Source organism: Colobus angolensis, unplaced genomic scaffold, assembly GCF_000951035.1.
Source record: "Colobus angolensis palliatus isolate OR3802 unplaced genomic scaffold, Cang.pa_1.0 Scaffold193, whole genome shotgun sequence".
Lineage (NCBI taxonomy): Eukaryota > Metazoa > Chordata > Mammalia > Primates > Cercopithecidae > Colobus > Colobus angolensis.
Genome location: NW_012115077.1, coordinates 2,371,955 through 2,398,921, shown reverse-complemented (window position 1 = coordinate 2,398,921; position 26,967 = coordinate 2,371,955). Strand labels below are relative to the sequence as shown.

At 37.5% G+C, this 26,967-nt stretch overlaps 1 protein-coding gene across 1 annotated transcript in view; it reads right to left on the bottom strand.

The window, feature by feature from the left end:
- Positions 1–26,967, bottom strand: part of EFCAB5 (EF-hand calcium binding domain 5) — a 175,739-nt gene that overhangs the window by 99,318 nt on the left and 49,454 nt on the right. Inside the window, exons 5-7 of the mRNA XM_011940850.1 lie at positions 23,098–23,254; positions 17,515–17,563; positions 13,915–13,985 (exon numbers count right to left, since the gene is read on the bottom strand). Of these exons, the coding sequence (XP_011796240.1) occupies positions 13,915–13,985; positions 17,515–17,563; positions 23,098–23,254 (277 nt within the window). The remainder of the gene's footprint in view (positions 1–13,914; positions 13,986–17,514; positions 17,564–23,097; positions 23,255–26,967) is intronic.

Genomic DNA, 26,967 nt, shown 5'->3' with positions numbered 1-26,967 from the left:
TTATATATTATATATAAAAAATGACACACACAAAGGAGAAAATGGGGTAAGGGTGATGTATACCTAATAATACTTATATAAACTCATTAGCATTCTATATAATACCCTTGTAGATTGAGTTCCAACCTAACTTTCCTCTCTTACTTTTCATCCTTCCCCGGTCATATTCCTCACATCCCAGTTAAAAAAAAAATTATTTCCTACCATGTAGACAAACCATACTCTTTCAGACCTTTATGTCTCTTTACATGTTGTTTCACTTCCTTCCTGCAAAGCCTTTCTGCTTTTCCTACATCTGTCCAGCTATATATATATTAAGACCCAGCTATATGTATTATCTGAGACATCCTGGCTCATCTACTCTGTTAATTTCCTCCTCTGAAATGCTGATATCTTCTAGTGTAAATTTCATTACAATAATTTGTAATTATTTGCCTGTTTGTCTCCTCACTTACCTCTGCAACTCCAATAGCTGGTATACACATTAAAAAGTGACCACAATGGGGTCCAAAAAATTTAATTGCATTGGTTCAGAGTCACATTATTGGAAGGTCAGGCTTGAGCCTGCTGTGGAGGATAAGAGTCAACTGCCATCACATGAAAGACGAATTCATATGATCTTGGGGTGTCTCTTCATATGGTCTCAGAGTATATTTATAAACAAGACTACATACTACAGACTTTAAGAATAGTGCATAGGTGGGCCTGGTGCAGTGACTCACGCCTGTAATCCCAGCACTTAGGGAGGCCGGGGCGAGTGGGTCACCTGAAGTCAGGACTTTGAGACCAGCCTGGCCAACATGGCAAAACCTCGCCTCCACTAAAAATACAAAAAGTAGCTGTGCATGGTAGCACATGCCTGTAATCCCAGCTACTCAGGAGGCTGAGGCAGGAGAATTGCTTAAACCTGGGAGGCGGAGGTTGCAGTGAGCCGATATCACGCCACTGCATTCCAGCCTGGGCAACAGAGTGAGACTCTGTCTCAAAAAAAAAAGAATAGTGCATAGGTAAAATCCAACTTAAACTAAGCCGAAAGAAGGAAAATAGTCTTAGAAATAACAACTACAACACAATTTTTAACTAAATAGAGAATATGCCAAAAAGAAATCTGTACTCTAATATTCTTTGCAGCATTATTCACAATAGCCAATATATGGAACCACCTAAGTAGTCGTTAACAATGAGTAGATTAAATGCGGTGTATATACACAATGGAATATAATTTGGCTTTAAAAAAGAAGGAAAAGACCGGGCGCGGTGGCTCAAGCCTCTAATCCCAGCACTTTGGGAGGCCGAGATGGGGGGATCACGAAGTCAGGAGATCGAGACCATCCTGGCTAACACCGTGAAACCCCGTCTCTACTAAAAAATACAAAAAACTAGCCGGGCACGGTGGCGGGCGCCTGTAGTCCCAGCTACTCGGGAGGCTGAGGCAGGAGAATGGCGTAAACCCGGGAGGCGGAGCTTGCAGTGAGCCGAGATCCGGCCACTGCACTCCAGCCCGGGTGACAGAGCGAGACTCTGTCTCAAAAAAAAAAAAAAAAAAAGGGAAATGCTATCATTTGTGACAACATGGATAAACATGAAAGACATTATACTAAGTGAAATAAGCCAAGTACAGAAAGACAAATACCACATGATCTCACATCTGTGGAATCTTGAAAAATGATGTGAGATGATGAATATGTTAATTAGCTTGATTTAATCATTCTACATTTTATATATATAAACATCGCATTATACAAATATATTATAATTAGTCAATTAAAAATATTGATAAAAATAAATTAGTAAACCAAATAGAGGTGCTGAACAATAGATGAAGAACAAAGGCTACAACTGAGAATTAAAAGACTGATTTTAGGAATTCTTCTAAAATATGCATGAGTGAGGTTTATTCTAGAAACAGAGGGATGGGCTGGGCGCGGTGGCTTACGCCTGTAATCCTAGCACTTTGGGAGGCCAAGGCATGTGGATCACTTGAGGTCAGGAGTTCGAGACTGGCCTGGCCAACATGGCAAAACCCCGTCCTACTAAAAATACAAAAATTAGCCAGGTGTGGTGGCAGGCGATTGTAATCCCAGCTACTCGGGATGCTGAGGCTGGAGAATCACTTGAACTAGGAAGGCGGAGGTTGCAGTGAGCTGAGATCGCACCACTGCACTCCAGCCTGGGTGACAAGAGTGAAACTCCATCTCAAAAAAAAACAAAACAAAGAAAAACAGAGGGATAGTTCAATATTTAGGAATTTATTGATATAATTCATTATATTAATAGGGTAAATCAATATAATCATATGATTACTCAATAAATGAAATAAGCCTTTTGATATTACTCAAAATCAATTTTTGTTTTAAAAACACCCAATTAAATTAAGCATAGAGGGAAACTCTTAAACTTGGTATTTATCAGAATGCTCATTATAAACCAAGAGCAAACAGATATTTATTAAATAAATAAATGAATAAATAGATGGAATAAAAGAGAGTACAAAGCCCAGGCATTATTATAAAGACTGCATTTGTTCCAGAGGCACTTTCCTCTTCTCCTCCTCTCTTATTCTAACACCAGGAATCAGAAGAGTCACCAGAAAAGGAAAAGTCAAGCCTCTAAACTGGAGATTCAAAGTGAAAACAAACTGGTGTCAGGCTAGGAAGAAAGTCAAGAAAGCATGCACACCATATCAGAATAAATAGAAATTAGGGCAGGACCATGCAAGCACAAGGACTACGAAAAGAAGTATCATAGGATTGTGGCAACTGCTCAAATAACACAGGGGGAATAAAAGCAAATAGAAACACTCAATCTAGCAAAAAATATCTACCAAAAAAAAAAAAAAAAAGAAGTTCCTCACCATTACTTTAAGCTATAGAACAACTTAAGAGGAACACAGATTCAATATGACAAGAACTCAAAGATAAGCTGATGAAACAGCAGAATGAGATAAAAGGATAGAGTTTAGGTGTAAGCAGCCAAACTGAGCATCAAAATTTAAAAGCGCAAGCGTCATAAAATGGAATTATTGACAGAGAGAAAGGTTTAGATTATCACAGTGAATTCAGGTGAAAAGACAAGAAAATTAATAAAATTACAAGGAACAAATCTAATCCTACATAAGGATATTTGGTTTCCCTAATGTAGGCAGTCCAAAAATAGAATAGAAGATGTATTCAAAGACATGAGAAAATGTTCCTGAAATAAAAAATAAAAAATAAAAATAAAAAGATCACACCATATTCAATACATTTTTAAAACAAAATGCTCTATACCAAGACTATTCTACTTAAACTCTTTGACTTTGAGGATGAACTTCAAGGTATCCCAGCTAACAACCAAGTCATCTACAAGGTAAGCAACAGGAAGACACTGACTTTTCTGTTTCCTGTTTTCTTTTTTTCCAGTGTTGTAATAACAGAACATAGAACAATGCCTGGCAATCAATAAAATATTCTTTGAACTAATTAAAATGAATGAAGAAAAAAAAAAAAACACTGACATCAGACTTCTCCACAGCATTCAATACCAGGAAGCAATTAAGCAATGTTTATGTTGTTTTAGGTGAAAAAAAAAGTGACCCAATTACAGTATACCATCCAAGGTATGGTTTAGGTATAAAGGCATTATGCAGGCAGACATTCTCAATATATAAGAACTCAGAAAATATAGCATCCATGTGATCTTCTTAAAAAAACTACAATAAATTCAGCCAAGTAAGAGATGAATCAAAATAAATCATTTGGGAATAGCAAAACACATTGTAAAAGGACAGGAAATGAGGCTTGGATCTATTTAAATATTGAATTAAAATTAATCAACTATAGCAATTTTAATTACAGAAAAGAAGGTGAACAGTGTAAATCTGGATAAAATAAAAATTATAAAATAACTAAAACTGGGAAATAGACAAAAAGAAAGATATGAGAAAATATTAAATACTCTCATCTTTTATAGTAGGATATCAATTGTTATTTCCAAAATTAAAATATGTGGTTTTAAAAAATGACTGCACTCTTTTGTGATATATATCTCTATAGAGATAGAGATATACAAGTATGTATAGTTATTTCTTAGAATGTCTTTAGAATAAATTTTGTGAAGGTATGTTTAATTTCAGCAATTCCCTTATTTTCACTTTAGTGTCTTTTTCCTCTGTTGGAGTCAAGTACAATTATATTTTTATTTTCTAAGTAATCAAATGCTTGTAACTACTTATGGTTATCTACTTGCTATGTACCCATCTATCTGTAGTGGCATAGTATATAAACCTGTTTTGATATTCACCTAAGAAATTTACGATGATTTAAAAATTCTTGTCTTTGTACTTCTATGTGTTGTTTGGATTATTTTTAATGGTCCTGTATCATTTTTATAAAATTGAATAATTTTCCTTAGAAAAATATGCCAAGGTCACAAGATTTAATTCTGAGTGATGGTAATATGCATATTGTTACTCTATTTTTTGTGTGTTTTTTGTTTGGTTGGTTTTTTGGTAGGTTTTTTTTTTCTTTTTTTGAGACAAGTTCTCACTCTGTCACCCAGGCTGGAGTGCAGTGGGGTGATCACAGCTCACTATAGCTGCAACCTCCCAGGCACAAGTGATACTCCTGCCTCAACCTCCTGAGTAGCTGGGACTAAAGGTGCGTGCCATTGTGCCAGGCTAATTTTTAAATTTTTTGTAGAGGTCTTCTATGTTTCCCAGGCTGGTCTCAAACTCCTAGGGTTCAAGAGATCCTCCCACCTAGGCCTCCCAAAGTGCTGGGATTATAGGTACGAGCCACTGTGCCTGGCTATTTTTCTATTTTTTTGTATTTATCTGTGTTTCAAAAATTCCTCATCATATCTCATTTAAAAGTTTTAAGACTATAATTTCTCAACTGAGTACACATTTAGTAGCATTCCATAAAATTAGATATAAGATTTTGATTCAAAAGTTATTAAGGAGAGTTTTTTAAATATTTTCAAATGATTGGACTTAATTTTTAAGTTTACTGTTTTCCAACTGTATTACATCATAATAAAATAATATGACATGTCATATTTCTACCTTTTGGAATTTATAAGGCATTCTTGGTGGCCTATTTTCGATGGATTTTGACCAAAATTTTAAGAAAACTGGAAGAGGGTCACTGTAAGGATTAAAGTTCAATATATACTTATATAATGAGTTATTGATATTAATAGGTTCTTTATATTCTTATTTGTTTCTTACCTCTTCAATTTATCAAAGACTTGTTAAAAGTTTTACTACCTCACACCATAGACGAAAATTAACTCAAAGTGGATCAAAGACTTAAATAGACATAAACGTAAAAGGTAAAACTATACAACTCTCAGAAGAAAACATAGGAATATATGACTTTGAATTAGGCAATGGTTTTTTGATATGACATCAAAAACAAAATCAACAAAAGAAAAAAATAGACAAATTGGGCTTCATAAAAATTTAAAACTTTTGTGCTTCAGATAACACTATCAAGAAAGTTAAAAAGGAACCCACAGAATGGGAGAAAATATTTATAAATCATATATTTGACAAAGGATTGAATATATAAAGAACACTTATGATCCAATAATAAAAAGACAACCCAATTTTAAAATGGGATCTGAATAAACATTTTTTTCCAAAGCAGATACAGAAATGACCAATAAGTTGGGAATTCGAGACCAGCCTGGCCAGCATGGTAAAACCCTGTCTCTACTAAAAACACAAAAATTAGCTGGGCGTGGTGGCAGGTGCCTATAATCCCAACTACTCAGAAAGCTGAGGCAGGAGAATTGCTTGAACCTGCGACGCGGAGGTTGCCATGAGCCGATTGCACAACTGCACTCCAGCCTGGGCAACAGAGTGAGACACTGTCACAAAGAAAAAAAAAAAAAAAAAAGAAAGAAAAGAAATGACCAATAAGAACACAAAAAGGTGCTCAGCATCGTTTTTAGCTATCAGGGAGATGCATTTCAAAAGCACAGTGTGCTACCACTTCATGCCCACAAAGATGGCTATAATAAAAATCAAAACAAACCTAAACAGAGAGTAAGTGTTGGCAAGACGTGAAACAATTGCAACCCTTGTAAACTGCTGGTGGGAATGTAAAATGTGCAACCACTGTAGAAAACAGTCTGACAGTTCCTCAAAAGGTTAAACATAAAGTTTATCACATGACCCAGCAATTCCACTCCCAAGAGAACAGAAAACACATATTCATATAAAAACTTAGGCACAAATGTTCACAGTAGTATTATTTACAGTAGCCAAAAAGTGAAAACAACCCAAATGTCCACCAACTGATGAGTGGATAAACAAAAGGTGATATGTTCATAAAAAGGAATATTATTTGGCAATAAAAAGAAGTACTGATACATGCTACAACATGGAGTAACCTTGAAAACATTATGACAAGTACAAGAAGCCAAAAACAAAAGACCACATGTTGTATATTCCATATATATGAAATGTCCAGAATAGACAAGGCTATGGAGACAGAAAGTAGATTTGTGGCTGCCTAGGGCTGGAGGTTTGGAAGGAAATGGGGAGTGACTGCTAATGGGTATAGAGTTTCTTTTGGGGGTGAAAATGTTCTAAAATTGATTGTTTTAATGGCTGTACTCCTCTGCAAATATACTAAAGCCCATTCACCTGTACAGTTTAAATGGGTATAAGGTAGGTATAGTAGGTTGGATAATGGCTCTCAAAGACGTAAGGTCCTAATTCCTGGATCTGTAAATGCTACCTTATACAGGAAAAGAGTCTTTGCAGATGTGATTAAGGATTTTGAGATGGGAAGATTATCCTAAATTATCTAGGTAGACCCTAAAATGCAATCACATATATCCTTTTAAGAGGGTGATTTCTCAGACAGGAGAAGAAAAGGCAATGTGACCACAAAGGCAGAGACTGGTGATGCAGCCACAAGTAAAGGAATGCCAACAGCCACCAGAAGCTGCAAGAGCCAAGGAACAAATTCTTCCACAGATCCTCCTGAGAGCAGTGCAGCACTGTCAACACCTTCATTTTGGCCTGATACTGATCTTGGACTTCTGGCCTCCAGAGCTGTGAGAAAATAAATGTCTGATGTTTTCAGCAACCAAGTTTGTGGTAATTTGCTACAGCAGCCATAGGAAATAAATGCACTTTGTAAATTATATCTGAATAAAGCTGCTACCAAAAAAAGTTTAAAAATCTACACAATTATTGTGCATTTTTTGTTCACCTTTTATTTCTAATATATTTTTGTATATTCTATTACAATGTGCTATAAACTCATAAAGCTTAAGAGAGTCCTATTAACTTCATTAATTTTAAATTTTAAAATAAAAAAAATTTTTTTTTTGAGATGGATTTTTGCTCTGTCACCCAGGCTGGAGTGCAGTGGCATGATCTTGGCTCGCTGCAACCTCTGCCTCCTGGGTTCAAGCGATTCTCCTGCCTCAGCCTCCTGAGTAGCTGGGACTACAGGCACATGCCACTATGCCCAGCTAATCTTTGTATTTTTGATAGAGACGGGGTTCACCATGTTGGCCAGACTGGTCTCAAACTCTACCTGTCTTGGCCTCCCAAATTGCTGGGATTACAGGCATGAACCACCGCACCTGGCCTTAAAATACAAAATTTTCACATTTACAAATATAAAAAATAGTCTTGATCTCATTAAATGATTTTTAACCTTGAAATCTGCTGTTTTGTTTGTTTACTTGTTTATTTCATGTGTCTGCTATTCCTTTAACAATTTTCTTATTTTCATCTTTTTTTGTCCTTTTGTATTAGATGTTTAGCTTATAAAATGCATACAGTACAGCTTTTAGTTTTTTGATTAGCAAAACCCATCAATCATTAGATGGGCTGTTGACTTAATAGATTTTGGGGATTGGGGAAGAGAGGAAAACATACTATTTTATCAAATGACGTGGGTTTTTGGTTTTTTTGTTTTGAGACAGGGTCTCACTCTGTTGCCCAGAGTGCAGTGGTGCAATCATGGTTCACTGCAGCCTGACTTCCCAGGCTCAAGCGATCCTCCTAGGCCTCAGCCTCCTGAGTAGCTGGGACTACAGGTGTGAGCCACCATGCCTGGCTAAGTTTTTAATTTTTTGTACAGACAGGGTCCCACTATGTTGCCCAGGTGGGTCTTGAACTCCTAGGCTCAAGCGATCCTCATGCTTTGGCCTTCCAAAATGGTGGGATTACAGGTGTGAGTCACCACTCTGGGCTAAATGATGCACCTTGATTTCAGAGATGCAGAAGGAAAACCATTCATCTTGGAATTATGGAAATATGATTGTTTGGACTTTCTGTTTAGAAGTCTCCAACCACGCAGAAGGATAGGAAAAGTTACATTTTAACCTGACATGGTCAGAGAAGACCTCTGTCTCTATAAATTGGGAAGAACAAGGGGCTCATTTTTACAATATTCTCTTAATAACAGTTTGCATAATTTTAAAAAATTTACTCCAATGATGTTACTTGGGCAGTTTATGAGTAAAATAAGACTCTGGAATAAATTTATTCCCAACTGAACAAGAATAAGAAGTCATATCAGGATTTATCTTTTCATTTCAGTCTGGCAGATTAAATTGCCTTTCCCAATAAATACGAAAAGATAATGGAGGGTTGACAGCTTCATCAACAGCAGACAAAGTAAGAAGAAACCACATGGAACTAGGGTTTTCTTACCACTTCTAATTTATCCACTGCTTGTCTACCCATTTCTTCCCCTAATAAATCTTGGGATGACTGAAAAAATTTTATCTAATATTGTGTATGCTATTTGCAGCCGAGTTTGCTAAAAGCAAAAACAACAACAAAAAGACTGTTTTCCATCCTTCTGGTTTTGATTTATCTTATATCAACAGGACAATAGGTAGTGTATTAAAATATACACATTCTTGAAAAAATTCATGCTATACTCTTATTTCTGTAAAAATCGAATTTACATGGGCGCTAAAAAATCTCTCATTCAGTCGGGCGCAGTGGCTCACACCTATAATCCCAGCACTTTGGGAGGCAGAGGCGGAAGGATCACTTGAATCCAGGAGTTTGAGACCAGCCTGGGCAACATAGGGAGATTAATGTCCACAAAAATAAACAAAATTAGCCAGGCAAAGTGGCATGCGCCTATAGTCCCCCCTACTCCAGAGGCTGATGTGGGAGAATCACCTGAGCCCAGGAGGTTAAGGCTGCAGTGAGCCGAAATTGTGCCAATGCACTCCAGCCTGGGTGACAGAGCAAGACTCCATCTCAAAAAAAAAAAAAAAAAAAAAAAAGTGCCCACAGAGTTAGTACACAGAGTTAGTATCCGGTGAGGGTTATTGAATAAAAATTATAGAAGGCAGTTGTTTTGGACTAAGCTCCTGAACCAGGCCCAACAGACCAGACGAAAAATCAGGCTGAGGTTCCACAACACTAAACTAAAACTAAATTGTTATCTAACGTTTGGAGAAATCAGAAACTTTCGCCTCCACTGAGCAATAACAAGGCACGTTGCCCCTGCCTCTGAAATTGCAACGGAGATTGAATGGGGAACTTGGATCTTTATGCCCACTGCCAGAGTAGAGAGGTGGCCCTCCCCTTCTTCCACCAGCATGGTATCAGAGGAAGCTTTTTAAAAGAAGATGGAAGTAAGATCCCAAGTCTCATAGTGATACATGCAGGATGAGCTAAGGAAACCTTGCACAGGGTCTTGCCTGGGCATGCCTGCAACAGATTGGGGGCCCACAGGTGCATCAGGAAAATGGGGCAGAGCCACCAAGAATTCACGCCTTATGCAAGGGGAGAAGCCAGGCCTCTTCGGCTCCTGTGTGGTGACCTGGTATTCAGTCTGTGAGGTGAGAACCTGTTGGATGGACCCTCTTTTTCTTTATGGAGAGCTTTCTTTTTGCCTAATAAATCCATCTTCACCCTTCAATGTGTCTGCGTGCCTCATTTCCCTAGTTGTGAGACAAGAACCTAGATTTTAGCTTAACTAAGGAGCAAAAAGTCCTGCATCAATAGCATTATAACCAAAATGTCCAAGACAAAATAGAAGATCACATATTGTATGAAGAATTAGGAAAATCTCAACTTGAATGAGAAAATTTAATCAGCAGATGCCAACACTGAGATGATGCAGCTGCTGGAATTATCTAAGAAGGATTTTAAAGCAGCCACTATAAAAATAATTCAACAAGCAATTATGAACATGCTTAAAATAAATTAAAAACTTAAAAGTCTCAGCAAACAAATAAAAGACATTAAGAAAAAATGGAAATTTTGAAAAATACAACTCAGGAGGCTGAGGTGGGAGAATCACATCTCTTTTTTTTTTTTTTTTTCTTTTTCTCCCCTTCCCAAAACCACATTTCTTAAAAAAACAACAACAAGACTGGGCACAGTGTCTCATGCCTGTAATCCCAGCACTTTGGGAGGCTGAAGTGAGAGGATCTCTTGAGCTCAGGAGTTTGAGACTAGCCTGGGCAACATAGGGAGACCCTGTTTCTACAGAAATAAAATTTAGCCTGATATGGTGGTGCATGACTGTGGTCCCAGCTACTTGGGAGGCTAAAGTGGGAAGATGGCTTGGGCCTGGGAGGTTGAAGCTGCAGTGAGCCATGATCATGCCACTGCACTCCAGCCTGGGTAACAGAGCAAGACCCTGTCTCAAAAAGAACAACAACAACAACAACAAAAACTACTGAAATAAAAAGCTCAAGATATGGGCTTAGCATCAGCGTGAAGACAGAGGATGGAATCAATGGACTTGAAGACAGAACAGTAGAATTTGCCCAGTCTGAACAACAGAGGAAAAAACAAACAAAAAAAAAAGAGGAAAAAAGAAATAACAGAATCTCAGAGTCTCAGCAACATGTGGGATTATAATAAAAGATCTAACATTCATATCTTCAGAGTTCAGAACACTAAATACAAGCCACAAGAGAAAAACAATACTTTACCTATTGAGGAAAATTAATTTGAATGAAGTGGATTTTTCATCATCAACTATGGAGATCAGAAGGAAATGATAGAACATTTTCAAGGGCTAAAATAAAAGAACTTTCAATCAAGAATTCTACATCCAGTGAAATTATCATTCAGGAATAAAGGAAAAATAAAGACATTCTCAGACAATGTAAAACTAATAGAATTTGTCTCATCTGTAGATCTGCTCTAAAAGAATGGCTAGAGGAAATTCTCTAAATAGAATGCATAAAAGAAGGAATCTTGAAACATGGGGAAGGAAGAACAATGAAAAAAGCAAAAAACACAGGTAAATACAACAGACTTTTCTTCTCATCTTGAGTTTTCTAAATGATGTTTAACAGTTGAAGCAAAGTGTAACAGTGCCTGACGTGATGTATATATGGGAAATATTTAACACAATGATGTTGTAAGTGGCAAAGTGGAAAATGACTTAAAGGAAGGTAGGGTTTCTACATTTCCCTGAACTGCCAAAATGTCATTACCAGTAGACCCCAGTAGACCTTTGTGGTACTGAAATAGTTTTGTATCTTAATTTTGGTGGTGGTAACAGAAATCTACATGTGCTAAAGTAACATAACACTATACACACACATTATATCAATGTTAATTTCCTGGTTTTGATATTATACTAAAGTCATGGAAAATATAACCTTTGGGGAAACTGGATGAAGGGTATATGGGACCTCTCTGTACTATCTTTGAAACTTATTGTAAATCTATAATTATTTCAAAATAAAAAAATTTTTTAACATATTTTAAAGAATATTGACATAGAGAAATGATCAAGAGATGATATTAAGTGAAAAAAGTAGGATATACAATATATTAGGCATAACCAAAAATCTATATGGAAAACCCACAAAATTAAAACTGAAACCTTACATGTCTCACTATGAATATAACAGACACTGTAAAGCACAAGGGTCAAGACCACGATGAGCTTTGAAGTCAGGCTGACCTGGGTCTAGTCCAGCTCTGTCACTTACATGCTGTGTGATCTCAAGGAAAGTGTTCAATCTTTTTAGGTCTCATTTGCAAAATGAAGATAATAATAACTCAGTTGTGACGATTTCACAAGAAAGTGCATGTAATAACCTTAGTACACAATATGACACATAAAAAGGAGTAAAAAGTGTTAGCTATTACTATTATACAAAAAAATATAGTGTTAACAGTGGCTTTTATTGGTGGTAAATTGTGGATTTAAAATTTTTTACTTCTTTACACTTTTATGTCTTTAAATTTCTATAATGAACCTATATTACCTTTTATGGAGATATAATTCACATATCACAATATATTTTATAATTGTTTTTAGACATGAGGGTCTCACTGTGTTGCCCAAGTTGGTCCCAAACTCCTGGTCATAAGCAATCCTCTTGCCTCAGCCTCCCTAGTCATTGGCATAAGCCACCACATCCGGCCTACTTTTATAATGAAAAAAAATAGGAAAATATTCTAACTTGCCCACTTTTAGGGAAACTAATATAAGACAAATAGGCACGTCCCTTGCAAATAGGCAGTCCCTTGCAAAGAAATGTAAGTTATATTTATTACTGTATTAAAGAGATAAAGCTTTGACTTTTCATGAACCATTTTAATACCATCATTTGTTCCTCTGTGTATTTTTCTTCCAGTAGCTTGTCTCATTTGTATCTGTGGAATTTTAATTCATGGAGGTGAATGAATGATGACATGGAGAGGCTAATGCCACTGAAAGAAGATTTTTATTACTTAAGACTTCCAAGTGAAGGAAGCATGCCACACCATGCAGGGCCACAGGGGAAGCACCAGGTTTGGGTCAAGAGGCAGAACACAAAGGAGCAAAGGGACAGCCTAAGCCAGAATCCTTACTGGAGTTTCCAGAAATGCAAGCCACAACAGGCTAAACAGTTGAGGATTGGCTGGTTTGAATAATTCTGGCAGACTCTGAGGCACAAGGGCTATCTCTAGTTGTCTGGTACCTGGTCCTGGGTTGACTTAGAGCAGGAGAAATATTAGCTCAGTGTGTGAGAATTAGTAAGGAGGTGGTTCATAGTATGGGTTCTGGATCACAGGGGAGATATAAACAACTCTGGCCATTAGTTTGGCCTTGTGAGTAATGGATGACAAATAGACAAACACAGAATCTAAGAAAACACAGTTAGAACATAACTCAGGTAGAATTTGCCAAATTCTTATCTATTGTATAATAGTCATTTTAAAAAGAATTCCAGAGATACCTCATACAGAACTTTGAAACTGTATATAGTGCATAATCTTCACCTTCAGTCGTGCAAAGGTATATGAAAAGAGAAACAGAAAGTTACCTTGACTCTGGAACTCATCAGAGAAAAACAAGAGGAAATGCAGAAACATGAAAAAATATATAAGTAAGCTGTGGAAGACTTAGGACTCTGGTTCCATTAAATTGCTTATTTCACTTATTCCATTACAATAGAATCATACTTTTTCATATGCAATATTATGTAGACTTTGAAACCAAACTGACTGAATACAAATTTCCCAGGTTTTACTAATTGTGAAACAGTGTGCAAGTTATTTAACCTTTCTACATCTTGGTGTCTTCATCTGTAAAAGCGGAGGAAAGGGTTACTGAGAGGGTTAACCAAGTTCATGTATGATGCCTGGCCCATAGGAAAGTTTTTGTAAGTTTTAGATCTCATTATTGTTTGAATAACCAGATTTCACTGAATATAAGATGTTGGTTTTTCTTGATCTTACCAGAAGATGTCAGTGGTAGTATTTTATACTCTCACATCATGAGTGATACTGATTGAAAGAAATTGTAAAATGTAACCTAATTTCAGAGGAACTGAAATATTTTAAAGTACATATTTTAGAATGTATAAAATAAGTTTTGTGTGTTCATTTAATACTAATTTAATGATGTATGACAGCCACCAACAGAAAATTGAAACTGGCAAAATAATTCAATTCAAACATTAAATAATGTAACTTCTTACTTCTGTAAATTCCATTTTGTTCAATCTTGGTTCTGTTGAGTCAGTAATATCCAATTGTTTGCAGTGTGATCCTGTTTATGGAATGAAGATTATTTGCTAGTTAGTTTGGTTGTAATACATATTTGATATTTATACTATAGTGCTTTAAAAGAACATAAAATTATGTATTAGCTAATGTCTATCCATAACTACAATAAAGTGAATTACATATAGCTGGGTAACATACCAAATACTACAAAATTATTACTTTTCCTGGCTTAGCAAGCAAACCAAATATTAAAAAAAAGAGTCTATATTTTTAATATCTAGACTGATATAAAGCAGAAATAAATATGCACATCAATAGTATGAAAGGCTATAAAAACATCTGTGTTGGTTGACACTAGCAGGTCCTAAAACAAAACACTTCTGCAAGCTTTCTTTTTAAAAACTTTATTTTGTCTTTAATGTTTCTTAAATTAAGTAACACATAAAAATGTTCTAATTCAAATAATACAAAAATATAAGCAACAAAACATGAATATCTTCCTTTTTTGCTACCTCCCATCAGCACTCTCACTCCTCTCTGCCCCAGATGTAACCACTGTCAGCAGTTTATCATCCTTCCAGCAACCTTTCTATGTATTTCTGTATGTATATAAATGCATATATATGTGCACGTGTACCTTTTGTTTTTCTGTTTATAAATATGATCATTTTGATGTGCAACTTGCTTTTTCATTTGCCACTCATAGTAGCTTTTTTTCAAATAGGACCTGGGGCTCAGGGAAAGTTTGTAATGTGTATATAGATTGGGAGTCATCAGCTGCAGCCATAGACTTGAATAAGAAAACCCAGAGAATGTGTATAGTGTGTATAGTGATAAGAAAGCCTAAAAGGAAACTCTGGAAAACAAAAGTTAAGGTGCAAGCAAAAGAAGAGTCAAGAAACAAAAACACTAAAAGGTGATCAAAAATAGAAGAAAGAAATCAAGAGAATGATATCACAAAAAAACAAGAGAAGAGTGTCATAAATTAGAGTGATCAATAATGAAGAACGTGACAGTTAGTTCAAATACAGATTTTTAAACCTTCATTTGATACAACAACTTATGTAATCCTTATTGACCATACTAAGAGAAAAATACATAAATTGTGTGAAAGCTCATGATGAAAGAACTATACACTGGCTTCCTCTCCTACTTCTAATAGTAACTCTTCCTGCCTATCATGGGTTGGCACAAGGGCATAGAAAAGATTTTTCAATCACTCTTAAATTTGGTAAGTGCTAATTATGAGATATCAGTTATTATGGCCATAGGAGGACTATATACATTTTCATATGAGCTTATGCATTAGAAGCTGACATTTCCATCCCAGACCTTCCCCCAAGCTCCAGATGATTATGCAAACCAGACTGGTTTCTAGCAGTAACAATTGCTATTAAGTATACATGTCTGTCTCTGACTAGAGTTTGAGCAACTTACGGGCAGGAAACATGTCTTGTCAGTCCTCTTTGCATTCTCTAACTCATTACAGTATCTGGAACTAAGTGAGGGCTCAATGAATATTGACCAAATGAATAGTAGAGAAAATAAATACTGTAGTATAGGAGGTGAGAGAAGAAACAATCACTGTCAATTGGAATGCTCTGGAATTTCTGTAATTTTATCAGGATCCCAAATTGAGTTCTCTTAACTCACTCCTTCTGTACCCTCATTCGAAAATAAATGAAGTTATTTCAATGATTTTTTGAAACAAGAGTAAAGGATGAGCTGACTGAAGAATTACATTTTTTGGAAAATGTGAGAACAGGTAGAAGGAGAAAAGGTTGTCAGTAAGGCCCAAATCATGCTTGGAGATCAGTGATCAGGAAGATGGGAAGCATATTTTATTTTTAAAAGTGACAACAGACTTCAGACAATGTATTGTTGTCAATGTAACAAAAGTAGTCAAATAATCAATTGGAAAAAAAATCTATTGGATATAAATTATGTAAATCTCAGGACCCAAACTCTAGTTTCTATGGGACAAATGAGGGTTTTTTTTTTTCCACCTAATTTCATACAGGGAAATCTTTCTGAAAACAAAAGCATCAAAATCTGTGAATCTCCATAGGGGTGGTGCTGTCCTCCCTTCCTCCCAGGCAGCATGGTGGAAATTTTTGGGTGAGTTTTTATTGCCACAGTGATGAGGAATAGGAGCAGAGGCAGAACTCTTGTAATTTTTGCACAATAAAGACTTTCTGCCTCCTGCAGGACATTCAAGTAGATGAAAAACCTGCTTATAATAATTTTGAACCTAGAACTCAATTCTATTTTACATATGAATGCAGAATATAATTTTGCTGTGGAATTTTCCAAAAATGTAACTTCTATGAAAATTTGAGGGAGAAGTATACTTTGTTTAATTCTGGAACTTTACCTAGAGTTGTTCGCCATTTCAGAAATTGTGTAATAGGGAGTAACATAAATTGTATCTGAATTCTAATACAACACATTTGTGTCAGTCTGCATTTCTGGGAATTCTATGTATATATATTCATTTTGCCCTATTCCAAAATGTCAAATACAAATAAAATGATCAACTGTATATAATTTTACTTTTCTTATATCTAAAGGTACATTATAAGTAGGTAGAAATGTCTGACTATTATGTCTTATAGTGAAGTTATAACAAAGCATTTATATATTGAAATACAGTGCATATAATTTTCTTTCTTTTGTTTTATTTTTTTTAGAAGGAGTCTCGCTCTGTCACCCAGGCTGCAGTGCAGTGGCATGATCTCGGCTCACTGCAACCTCCACCTCCTGGGTTCAAGCGATTCTCCTGCCTCAGCCTCTCGAGTAGCTGAGATTACAGATGCCCGCCACCATACCCAGCTAATTTTTGTATTTTAGTAGAGACAGGCTTTCACTATGTTGGCCAGGCTGGTCTCAAACTCCTGACCTCAAATGATCCACCCACCTCTGCCTCCCACAGTGATGGGATTACAGGCGTGAGCCTCTATGCCTGGCCTCTGAAGAAGTCTTAAGCCTAGTATATATAGTAACAGAACTGGATGAGATTATCCAGGGAAATTTATGTAACATGGAAAGGGAACTCAAGAAACAACATTTGAGAAACAGAGAATGTTTCTCATGGAGGGTTATAGGTAAGATGTAGGATATAAGAGTGGGTAGAGTCAAGGAAATTCAAACTAAGGAATTTACAGAGGCAATGTTCAACTCTGGTAAATCTTAGCATGAGCCACTGCAACTGGCCAGTGCATACAATTTTCTTATGCCTTTCCTTATATTTCTCCTTTATATCACAGTATGACATCTTATCTTTCTTTTAACATTCTGTGTATGTAAGGAATATTTTCTAGGAATGTCATAGGATAATAAAAGAGTATTGCAGAGTACTGGTAATAAAATGGACACCAGACTAAAAGGGTTGAGAATCACAGATTGCATTTCTGCTTCTATACATTCTCTATCTGGACAGCATGGAAGAGGCTAATTGCACCTGCAAGAGCTTTGAATTACATCTGTCTCATGTTGACTCTTCATCTGAATTCAGTGTCCCCCACCCAAAAAAGAAATAAAAATTAAAACATCAGAGTAATAGGCAGACTTACCTAGCTTGAAATCTGGATTTTGAAAGAATTCATGAAGAACATTCTGAATCTGCAAATCAAAAGAGGAAAAAAAGAAAGAAACCATATGCCACTCCTCAGTTACCACATATTTGTTATTTTAGACTAAAAACCATCTATAGTCTTTCTATTTTAGTATTGGGTGATCTTTCCAACCCAAGGACAGAAATAGTAATAAGTCACATGTACTTTCTACAAGGGGGTCTTCAAAAAGTTCATGGAAAATGTGTATTATGAAAAAATATGCATGGATTTCAATTTTTTTTTTTGCACCAAAATAAACTTGTTGAAACTTGTTATGTCTGAACAAGATCTAGCTTGAAGAACTAAAAAGGATAAGACATCAGTTTGAAAAGAGCCCTTATCAGAGCAACATGAATTCTGCTAAAATTGAAGCAAAAACATTAAATTTATGGTGAAGCTTGGCGGGAAAAATGGTGAAATCATTGGTGTTTTATGAAGTGTTTATGGGGACCATGCTCCAAAGAAATCAGCAGTTTACAAATAGATAGTTCATTTTAAGAAAGGATGAAATGATGTTGAAGATAAAGCCCATGGCGCAGACTATCCACACCAATTTGCAAGAAAAAAAATCATCTTGCTCATGACCTTATTGAATAGGACTAAAAGTTAACAGCAGAAGAAATAGCCAACACATAGACATCTCAATTGGCTCTGCTTAAACAATTCTGACTGAAAAATTAAAGTTGAAAGAATTTCCAGTCAGTGGGTGCCAAAACCATTGCACCCAGACCAGATGCAGACAAGAGCAGAGCTTCAAATGGAAATTTTAAACAAGTGGGATGAAGATCCTGAAGCATTTCTTCCAAGAATTGTAACAGGAGATGAAACATGGCTTTACCAGTATGATCCTGAAGACAAAGCACAATCAAAGCAATGGTTGGTTACCAAGAGGTGGAAGAGGTCCTGTCAAAGCAAAAGCAGACTGATCAAGTGCAAAGGTCATGGCAACAGTTTTGGGGATGCTCAAGGCATTTTGCTAATTAACTTTCTGGAAGACCAAAGAAGAATAACATCTGTTTACTATGAGAGTGTTCTGAGAAAGGCTAGCTAAAGCTTTAGCAAAAAAAATGTCTGGGAAAGCTTCACCAGAGAGTCCTTCTCCACCATAACAATGCTCTTGCTCATTCTTTTCATCAAACAAGGGCAAGCTGGGCACAGTGGCAAACACCTGTAGTCCCAGCTACTCAGGAGGCTAAGGTAGAAGAACTATGAGTTTGTGCCAACCTGGACAAAATAGCAACACCCATCTCCACTAACAAAACAAGAACAATGTTGTGAGAGTTTCAATGAGAAATCATTAGGCATCCACCTTATAGTCCTGATTTAGCTCCTTCTGATTTTTTATTTTCTAATCTTAAAAAATATTCATTAAAGGACACCTATTTTTCATCAGTTAATAATGCAAAAAAGACTGCATTGAAATGATTAAATTCCGAGGACCCTCAGCTCTTTAGGGATGGACTAAATGGCTGGTATCATCACTTACAAGTGTCTTAAACTTGATGGAGCCTCTTTTTATTTATTTATTTGCCATTTAAAAAGTAATGGCAAAAACCACAATTACTTCTGCACCAAGCTAATATTTGAGACAGGGTTTCATCATGTTGGCCAGGCTGGTCTCGCACTCATGGGCACTAGCGATCCTCCTGTCTCAGCCTCCCAAAGTGCTGGGATTACAGGCCTGAGCCATGGCGCCCAGCCTGATGGAGCTTATGTTGAGATATAAAGTTTATATTTTTAATTATCTTTTAATTCAATTTTTCCACACACTTTTTGAAGTCTCCTCTTAGAATACTGAAGGGTATATAAAGTTATTTTACACATATATTCTCAATGATTCCCAACCTTTTTGTGTGATTAGGACTGGGATGCTGACAGTGACCCCATTTTGCCTCCTCCAGGGGACATTTCTAGCAACTCTCAGACACGGCACGATGGAGCTGAGGCACTTTTGGCAAGCACTTTGGCCATCCAAAGAATCCTCTATACTTTCTCATTCTTCAATTACTAAAAATGAAATTTCCGAGTTCTTCTTGGTCCATTTTTAAAAACATTTTATTTTTTAGAGAAGTTTTAAGTGCACAGCAAAATTGAGCGGAAAGTACAAAGAGCTCACACACATACACTATACACATACACAGCTATGTACTATTATTAATATCCTGCACCAGAGTGGCACATTTATTACAGTCAATAAAGCTACATTGACATGTCATTATCGCCCAAAGTCCATAGTTTATAATAGGGGTCTCTCTTGGTATGGGCTTTGACAAAGTATAATCACATGTATCCACCATTATAGCATTATACAGAATTATTTCACTCCCCTAAAAATCCCTCCCTCCCCTCACTCCTGGCAACCACTGATCTTTTTACTATCTTTCTGATTGTGTCTTTTCTAGAATTTCAAATAGTTAGTATCATACGGCATGTAGCCTTTTCAGATTAGCTTCTTTTACTTAGTAATACGCATTGATAGTTCCTCCTTGTTTTTTCATGGCTTGATAGATCATTCCTTTTTAGGACTGAATAATATTCCACTGTATAGATGCACCACATTATTATCTATTCCTCCAATAAAGGGTATCTTAGTTGCTTTCTGGTTTGGGATATTATGAATAAGGCTACTATAAACATCTGTGTGCAGGTTTCTGTGTACATATAAGTTTTCAATTTATTTGGGTAAATACTAAGGACAGCAATTGCTGGATCATAGGTTAAGAGTATGTTTAGTTTAGTTTATGTGTGGTAAAAAACACATAACATAAAATTTACCAACTTAACCATTCTTAAGTGTATGTATATATGTGTAAACATAGTCACATCATTGTGAAACAAATCTCCAGAAGTTTTTCTTTCTTTCTTTCTTTCTTTCTTTCTTTCTTTCTTTCTTTCTTTCTTTCTTTCTTTCTTTCTTTCTTTCTTTTTCTTTCTTTTCTTTTCTTTTTTCTTTCTTTCTTTCTTTCTTTCTTTCTTTCTTTCTTTCTTTCTTTCTTTTTCTTTCTTTCTCTTTCTCTCTCTTTCTCTCTCTCTCTCTCTCTCTGTCTCTTTTTATAGACAGGGTCTCTGTTACCCAGGCTGGAGTGCAGTGGCACCATCATAGCTCACTGCAGGCTCAAACTTCAGGACTCAAGTTATCTCCTGCCTCAGCCCCCAAGTAGCTGGGACTATAGGCATATGCCATCATGTCCAGCTAATTTTTAAAATTTTTTGTAGAGACAGGGTCCCACAATATTGCTCAGGCTGGTCTTGATCTCCTGGGTTCAAGCAATCCTCCTGCCTCAGCCTCCAGAATGCTGGGATTATAAGCGTGAGCTACTGCGCCCAGCCAGAAGTTTTTCATTTTGCAAACTTGAAACTCTATATCCATTAAACCAGCAGTCCCCATTGCTTTTGGCACAAGGGACTGGTTTTGTGAAAGACATTTTTTCCACAGACCCAGGGGTTGGGGGAGGATGGTTTTGGGATGATTCAAGCGTATTACATTTATTGTGTACTTTGTTTCTATTACTATTACATTATAGATTATGAGCCATTATACGGTTCACCACAATGTAGAATCAGTGGGAGTCCTGAGCTAGTTTTCCTGCAACTAGATGGTCCCATCTGGGGGTGATGGAAAATAGTGACAGATCATCAGCCATTAGATTCTCATAAGGAGAATGAAATCCAGATCCTCGCGTACACAGTTCACAATAGGGTTCCTATTGTGCTCCTATGAGAATCTAATGCAGCCACTGATTTGACAGAAGGTGGAGCTCAAGTAGTAATGAGAGTGATGGGGAGTGACTGCAAATACAGATGAAGCTTTCCTTGCTTGCTTGCCTGCCACTCACATCCTGCTATGTAGCCCACCTCCTACCAGGCCACAAGGGGTTGGGGACCCCTGAATTAAATAACTCCCCTTCCCCTTCTCCAAGCCCCTGGCAACCACCATTCTACATTCTGTTTCTATGAATGTGACCACTTTAGATACCTCATATAAGTGGAATAATTCAGTATTTGTCTTTTAAGAGTATGTTTAAGAAACTGCCAAACTGTCTGTCAAAGAGTCTGTACCATTTTGCATTCCCATCAGCAAAGAATGAGAATTATTGCTGCTTCACATCCTTACCAGCATTTGAAGTTGCCAGTGTTTTGGATTTTGACCATTCTAAATGGTGTGTGCGGTATCTCATTGAAGTATTAATTTGCATTTCCCTAATGACATGTGATGTCTGGCATCTTTTCATATGCTTTCAAATAAGATTTGCCATATGTACACTTTCTTTTGTGAACCAGGCTGTTTGTTTTCTTATTGTTCAGCCTTTAAGAGTTCTTTGTATATTTTGGATAACAGTCATTTATCAGATATATATATGTAACATATATATGTGATATATATATCTATATATGTGATCTATATATATCACATATATAGATACATTTTGTTGTTGTTGTTGTTTTGTTTTGTTTTTAAGAGACAGGGTCGGCCGGGCGCGGTGGCTCAAGCCTGTAATCCCAGCACTTTGGGAGGCCGAGACGGGCGGATCACGAGGTCAGGAGATCGAGACCATCCTGGCTAACATGGTGAAACCCCGTCTCTACTAAAAAAATACAAAAAAACTAGCCGGGTGAGGTGGCGGGCGCCTGTAGTCCCGGCTACTCGGGAGGCTGAGGCAGGAGAATGGCGTAAACCCAGGAGGCGGAGCTTGCAGTGAGCTGAGATCCGGCCACTGCACTCCAGCCTGGGCGACAGAGCGAGACTCCGTCTCAAAAAAAAAGAGACAGGGTCTCTCTCTGTTCCCCAGGCTGGAGTGCAGTGGCATGATCATGGCTCAGTGCAGCTTCCACCTCCTGGACTCAAGCAATCCTCTCACCTCAGCCACCTGAGAAGCTGGAACCACAGCCTAGATGATTTTTAAATTTTTTTGTCAAAACAGGGTCTCCCTATGTTGGCTAGGCTGGTCTCGAATTCCTGGCCTCAAGCAATCCTCCCACCTCAGCCTCCAAAAGTCCTGGGATTATAGGTGTAAGCCACCACACCCAACCAGATATGCCTTCTGCTAATATTTTCTCCCAGTCTGTGACTTGTCTTCCCTGATGTATTTTTAATCATTCACTTTAAACTGAAAATATGCTTAGCATTGTATCTAATGAAAAAGTATTTCCAAATCCATATACACTTAAGAGAAAGCATTTAACTTTCAGAGTATGGCTGTTCTCTAGAGCTAAGAGACAGTCTTGCAGGTCTCACTGAAGTAGTCACACATAAAAACACACACACAAAAAACAAGCAAATGAAATATATGTTGGTTTACAATGATGAGTTTGGGAACCTCAGCCAGAGTCAAAATTTTAGAAATCTAGCTAGAATTTTTTTTTTATGTAATACTCAAGAGAAATTGAAGGAATCAATCTCATGGATCAGACAGGTCAAGACTTACCTCAGCAATGCTGAAAATTTCAAGGGAGGCTTCTAGTATGCTACTCAGTATTCTAGCAATTGCCCTCTTACCACTTACTCCACCTACCTTTCACATATACCCCCAATTTTCTTACCACTGTCTTAGGAATCATTCCTTTAGGGTCTAGAATCCATTCATCGAATTGCTCCTGCAGAGCCTGTTTCCGTGTGTTGGCCACCTTGACTTTGATTTTGTCTATGCTTTCTCTTTGTTTTCTATTCTGTTTAACATTCTCCTTCATCTTGGATACTCTGCAGGATGTAGATATAGAAAACATGTTGAGTTAATACCCTTGGATTTGATCCAGATTGGAACACAGGAATTCAGACTCTCTTTGAAAATGTTTGCCTTTTCTCCATAAAATCTTTCATTCAGGCCTGTAGTGAACCCTTCTTCCATAAGCACTTATTGAATTTGGCATTAATCATAGAGTACTTTCTACTATTTGACTTTTTATAGAAGTAGGCCTTATTTTACCCAACTAAATACTAGACTTAAGAAGTACTGGTAGGAATGTAAATTAGTACAACCATTGTTGAAAATGGTAGGGAGGTTCCTAAAAAAACTGAAAACAAAATCACTACATGATCCAGCAATCTCATGTCTGCATATTTACCAAAAAGATTTGAAATCAGTTTGTCAAAGAGATGGCTGCACTTCCATGTTCACTGTGGCACTATTCACAATAGCCAAGTGATAGAACCAACCTAAGTGTCCTCCAACAGATAAATGGATAGAGGAAATGTGGTTTACAAATACAATGGAGGGGCCAGGCACAGTGGCTCATGCCTGTAATCCCAGCACTTTGGGAGGGTGAGGTAGGCAGATCATGAGGTCAGGAGATAGAGACCATCCTGGCTAACATGGTGAAACCCCATCTCTACTAAAAATACAAAAAATAGCTGGGCGTGGTGGCACGCGCCTGTAGTCCCAGCTACTCAGGAGGCTGAGGCAGGAGAATGGCATGAACCCAGGAGGCGGAACTTGCAGTAAGCCGAGATTGTGCCAGCCTGGGCGACAGAACAAGACTCTGTCTCAAAAAAAAATAATAAATAATAAGTAAACAATAAAATAAATAAAAATAATATTAATAAAAATAAATAAATAACTACAATGAAATACTATACAGCCTTAAAAAAGAAGGAAATTCTGTCATTTCTGAAAGCATGAATAGAATTGGAGAATATTATGCTAAGTGAAAAAAGACAGGCACAGAAAGACAAATACCACAAGTTCTCACTTATTTGTGCAATATAAAACAAACAAGCGCATAGAAGCAGAAGTAGAATGATGGTTACAGAGGCTGGGAATGGGGGAAATGGAGAGATTATTGTCAAAGGGTATAAAATCTCATTTAGACAAGATGAATAAGTTTTATTGTACATTTCAAAATTGCTGAGAGTAAATTTCAAATGTTCTCACCACAAAAAAAGGATATGTATTTGAGGTGATAGATATGCTAATTTGTTTGATTTCATTATTTCAGATTGTATTCACAAATTATAACATCACTTTGACCTTGTAAATGTATATAATTATAAGATATTGATTTACAACTTAAAAAACAGGAAGAAAAAACAGCTCAAGAAGCTGCTATATATACTGAAAAGACAAGGTTGGATGCAGTAAAGCCTTAGGGTAGTGAGCTTCTCTCTTCCTTGGACACGGAAATCATCTGAAGGGATTGATTTCAGGTGTTGGGAACAGGTCCCCAAATCTGGCCATAAACTGGCCCCAAAACTGGCCATAAGCAAAATCTCTGCAGCACTGTGACATGTTCATGATGGCCATGACACCCACGCTGAAGGCTGTGGGTTTACCGGAATGAGGGCAAGGAATACCTGGCCCACCCAGTGCAGAAAACCACCTAAGGCATTCCTAAGCCACAAACAATAGCATGAGTGATCTGTGCCTTAAGGACATGTTCCTGCTGCAGATAACTAGCCAGAGCCCATCCCTTTGTTTCCCATTTTAGTTAATCTACAATCTATAGAAACAATGTTTATCACTGACTTGCTGTCAATAAATATGTGGGTAAAACTCTGTTCCAGGCTCTTAGCTCTGAAGGATGCCAGCCCCCTGATTTCCCACTCCACACTCTATATTTTTGTGTGTGTGTGTCTTCAATTCCTCTAGCACCGCTGGGTTAGGGTCTCCATGACTGAGCTGGTCTCGGCAAATGGCGCCCATACATGGGGCTGGAACCCGGGTTGAAGGGTTGCTGGAGCAACAGTTGAAGAACATGGAACTAAGCTGGAGGACACCTGAGTATTCTTAAGCAATCCCCGTGGTGAGTAAGAAGGGGAGCTCGGAAGCATCAGGGTAACAACGGGACAAGTGTGGGCCCTGGTTCATTCCACCTTGGAACCTTTTCACACTGATGATGAGGAGGAAGGAAAGTATCAAGAAGTAACAGGGCCGGGCACAGTGGCTCACTCCTGTAATCCCAGCACTTTGGGAGGCTGAGGTGGGCAGATCACGAGGTCAGGAGATCGAGACCATCCTGGCTAACATGGTGAAACCCCATTTCTACTAAAAATACAAAAAATTAGCCGGGCGTGGTGGCGGGTGCCTGTAGCCCCAGCTACTTGGGATGTTGAGGCAGGAGAATGGCATGAACCTGGGAGGTGGAGCTTGCAGTGAGCCGAGATCGCACCACTGCACTCCAGCCTGGGAGACAGAGACTCCATCTCAAAAAAAAAAAAAAAAAAAAAAGGTAACAGAAGAGGTGACAGAGCAGGTTTGTTGGCCAGCTAAAGCTAAAGCAGCAAAGGAGGGAGAGGTTTGTTCCTATCCTTCTGCACCCCCTCATTATTGTGAAGAAAAAGAGTGGCCTGACCCTCCAGATGTTTCTTTTCTGGAGGACACTGGGCAAAAAGTAGTTGCCCCACTGACTGTTCGAGCAGTGGCTTGAGCAACCATTCTCAGTTCTATCCAGGCAGAAATTCAGCAAGCTAGAAGAGAGGGTGATTTAGAGGCCTGGCAGTACCCTGTTAGGATATACCCCCAAGATCAACAGGGAGATATAGCTGCATTTGAGCCTTTTCCTTTTTAATAACTCAAAAAATTTAAACTAGCTATTAATCAATATGGACCAGGTTCCCCTTTTGTAATGGGACTGTTAAAGAAGGTTGCTGTCTCCAGTCAGACGTTGCCAGTGGGGACAATAGGATTACTTCTAGGCAGGTCTAGTTTAAAATTTAAAAGGAGTGCAAGTACATACAGGAGTCATTGATTCAGATTACAATGGGGAAATTCAAATTGTTATATCTACTTCTGTTCCCTGGAAAGCAGAGCCAGGAGAGCGTATAGCACAGCTCCTGATTGTGCCATATGTGGAAATGGGGAGAAATGAAATTAAATGAACAGGAGGATTTGGAAGCACAAATAAACAAGGTAAAGCAGCTTATTTGGTGAATCAAATTACTGATAAATGTCCTATAACTATTCAGGAAAAGAAATTTAAAGGTTTGGTAGATACAGGAGTGGATATTTCGATCATTTCTCTACAGCACTGGCTGTCCACATGGTCAATTCAACCCACTCAATTTAACATAGTTGGAGTTGGTAAAGCCCCTGAAATATATCAAAGTAGTTATATTTTGCATTGTGAAGGGCCCAATGGACAACCTGGGACTATTCAATCAATTATAACTTCTGTACCTCTAAATTTATGGGGGAGAGATTTATTACAACAATGGGAAGCACAAGTTCTAATTCCAGAGCAATTATATAGCCCTCAAAGTCAACATACAGTGTATGAAATGGGGTATGTCCCTGGTGTAGAACTAGGAAAAAATTTGCAAGGTTTGAAGGAACTGCTTCAAGCAGAAAGACAAAGTTCCCACCAAGGTTTAGGATATCATTTTTTTGTGGCAGCCATTGTTAAGCCTCCAGAACCTATACCTTTAAAATGGTTAACAGATAAGCCAATTTGGATAGAACAATGGCCACTAAGTAAAGA